Here is a 2,975-nt window from a genome sequence, read left to right as displayed (position 1 = left end):
TACAAAAACCCATAACAGGCCACATACCCAGCAAGAGGTTCTCTTATTAAAAAGCATTTGGAACTGCAGATGGAGCAGTAGATTAGCCGAAAGAACAAAGTACATCAGATCAGATCCAAATCTTTATAAGCTATACAATTAGCCTTACAGTAGGGAGAAAAACTTCAAACAGATGATACCATATACGATCCAATCTCTCTGCTACCACCTTCAGATGAACAATGCATGTTGTAACATAACGAGACCCAGAGCAACAGATCCAGCAATTATGCATCGATAAATAAATTAATCAATAAATTAATAACAACTTTTAATCTCAAAAAAATAACAACTTTTAGTATTAATAATCAAAGGAAATTACCAGAACAAAACAAAGACACAGAGAACGTCTACTTCATCGATCAAAGAAAGAAATATCACAGCAGAATTTTAAACACTAACCACATGTCCCCAGAAAAACACAGATATTAATATCATTGAAAAATTATAACTTTCTTATCTAAGACGAATCCAACCGAAATTTAAAGGGAAGGACGAGGAAGATTTGCAACTGAATGAGGCCCATTTCTCTATGGTTGCTGCTGGGCATCGATGTATCCAGCGTCAACCAGCACCTTCTCCCTCTTGGCGAGCTCAATGTCCTGGTCCACCATCATCTTGACCAGCTCCTGGAATCCGACCTTGGGCTTCCACCCGAGCACCTTCCTCGCCTTGGACGAATCCCCCTTCAAGCTATCGACCTCTGCCGGGCGGAAGTACCTCTTGTCGATCACCACATGGTCCTTCCAGTCGAGCCCGACATACCCGAAGGCGGCCTCGAGGAACTCCTGCACAGTGTGAGACTCGTCAGTGGCAACGACGTAGTCGCCAGGCTCGTCCTGCTGCAGCATGAGCCACATAGCCTCGACGTAGTCCCCGGCGAACCCCCAGTCCCTCGCGGCGGAGAGATTGCCGAGGAAAAGCTTGGTCTGGAGGCCGACGCGGATGCGGCCGACGGCGCGGGTGATCTTGCGGGTGACGAAGTTCTCCCCGCGACGGGGGCTCTCGTGGTTGAAGAGGATGCCGTTGCAGGCGAAGAGGCCGTAGGCCTCGCGGTAGTTGACGGTGTACCAGTGGGCGGCGACCTTGGCGGCGGCGTATGGGGAGCGGGGGTGGAAGGCGGAGGACTCGGACTGAGGCGGGGGTGTGGATCCGAACATCTCGGAGGAGCCGGCCTGGTAGTAGCGGATGGGCTTGCCGGAGGAGGAGGAGGAGGAGCGGACGGCCTCGAGGAGGCGGAGGGAGCCGGTGGCGACGACGTCGGCTGTGTAGTCTGGGATCTCGAAGGAGACGGCGACGTGCGACTGGGCGGCGAGGTTGTAGACCTCATCGGGGAGGAGGACGTCGACCCATCGGCGGAGGGAGGAGGCGTCGGAGAGGTCGGCGTAGTGGAGCTTCATCCGGGCCTTGGAGGAGTTGTGGGGGTCCACGTACAGGTGGTCCAGCCGGGCCGTGTTGAAGTTGGACGACCGCCGGATCAGGCCGTGGACTTCGTAGCCTTTGCCGAGGAGGAATTCGGTCAGGTAGGATCCGTCCTGGCCGGTGATGCCGGCGATCAGCGCCACCTTCCGCCGCTCCGGCACCGCCGCCGGGATCGAGGAGGAGGCCAATGGGCCGTTGTTGAATTCGGATCCGGCGGCGCCGGCGGAGTCGGAGGACGCCATTGGGTTGTTTCTTTCCTTTCTTCCCCTAATCGAGATCTGGAGAGGGCGGTGGGAATGGGGTTTAGTTCGACTTCAGATCCGGAGGGGGATAGAGGAATTTATGGGAAACTTGGGGGGGTCGTGGGGATGGACTTCTCCGTAAAATTTACGAGGGGAATTGGGAATGGCAAGGGAGGAGAGGGAGCGGGTCAAGCAGGGGGACCACCAAGCGCGTTTCCGCCCTAAGTGAAGGAAGAATTAGGGGATACGGCCATACAAGTGGCGGCTCGGACCGAGAGCTGCAAATCTCTATTCAACCAGAGACTGCAGAAGATCTTGGCTTTTGTGAGCAGAAATTCCTGCTAAGATCTTGACTCTCTTCCATGCCTTCTCCATACCTATTAATTATATTTTTTTATTATTTTAAAATTAATATTTATATATATATTCTTATAAAATACTTGTTTTACTATTTTATTCTTTATTATTATTATTTTTGCTAATATACCCACAGCATTTAACGTTGTTGAAAAATTAAAATGATTAAAATATTCATAAAGTGATAGCGATAGAAGATAAAAAAGTAATTTCAAAATTTTATATGATTTTTAATTCAAATAAATATGGTTTTTATTAATCGTGATAGAAGAACTGCTGTATTAGGATCATTTGTGCAAAAACAGTATTTTATGAGAATAAAAAAATAAATATAAATTTTAAGAGGGTATTCATGTAAATTTAAATTTTTAGAAGGATATTTATGTAAAAAAAATCTTAATTATAAATATTATCAATCTTATCTTGAATCATAATTATTTAGCAGTTAGGAACTCTTTCCAAAAAAACAATATGAGGAAGCAATATGATAAAATGATTGACCCTCTTTTTTTACATTTTTTTGTGTATAGTCCATTTAGCATTTGAGATTGTGACACCAGTTCTTCTTCTACCATGATTTCCATATAGTCTTTTTTGATGCATTTCATGTGTCAAGTTCTAGTATGTAGATCATCAAGAGATTATATGGATCTTACACTAGCCAATCTTGATAGTGTATGTATGGTCATCAAGTATATTACATTAAGCAAGCATTGATACTTGCTCCATTAAAAAACAACACCAAGTTTCATGACTTACTTTTTGCATTTATTTATTTTTTTTATTTTGCTAGGATGGATAACTCATATCAAAACATATACTCAATAAAATCAGAATATAAAAAACAATCCAAGAGAAGGTCCTGATAATGGAAGCATAAATGAGACCATGCTACAATGTATCTAAAAATATTTT

The 2,975-nt window shown here is 45.0% G+C and overlaps 1 protein-coding gene across 1 annotated transcript; it reads right to left on the bottom strand.

The window, feature by feature from the left end:
- Window positions 1-308: 308 nt before the first annotated feature.
- Window positions 309-1,973, bottom strand: LOC103716331 (GDP-mannose 4,6 dehydratase 1-like). The gene has a single exon (XM_008804287.4). It carries the CDS (start codon window positions 1,701-1,703, stop codon window positions 570-572), a length of 1,134 nt encoding a protein of 377 aa, XP_008802509.2. The 5' UTR covers window positions 1,704-1,973; the 3' UTR covers window positions 309-569.
- Window positions 1,974-2,975: the final 1,002 nt, after the last annotated feature.

Source organism: Phoenix dactylifera, unplaced genomic scaffold (assembly GCF_009389715.1).
Source record: "Phoenix dactylifera cultivar Barhee BC4 unplaced genomic scaffold, palm_55x_up_171113_PBpolish2nd_filt_p 001348F, whole genome shotgun sequence".
Taxonomy (NCBI): domain Eukaryota; kingdom Viridiplantae; phylum Streptophyta; class Magnoliopsida; order Arecales; family Arecaceae; genus Phoenix; species Phoenix dactylifera.
The sequence above is the reverse complement of the archived record's forward strand: the minus strand, read 5'-3'. Positions and strand labels throughout refer to the sequence as shown.

Excerpts from the sequence above, each read along its gene's own strand:
- LOC103716331 (XM_008804287.4), bottom strand. The coding sequence starts at position 1,703 with ATGGCGTCCTCCGACTCCGCCGGCGCCGCCGGATCCGAATTCAACAAC.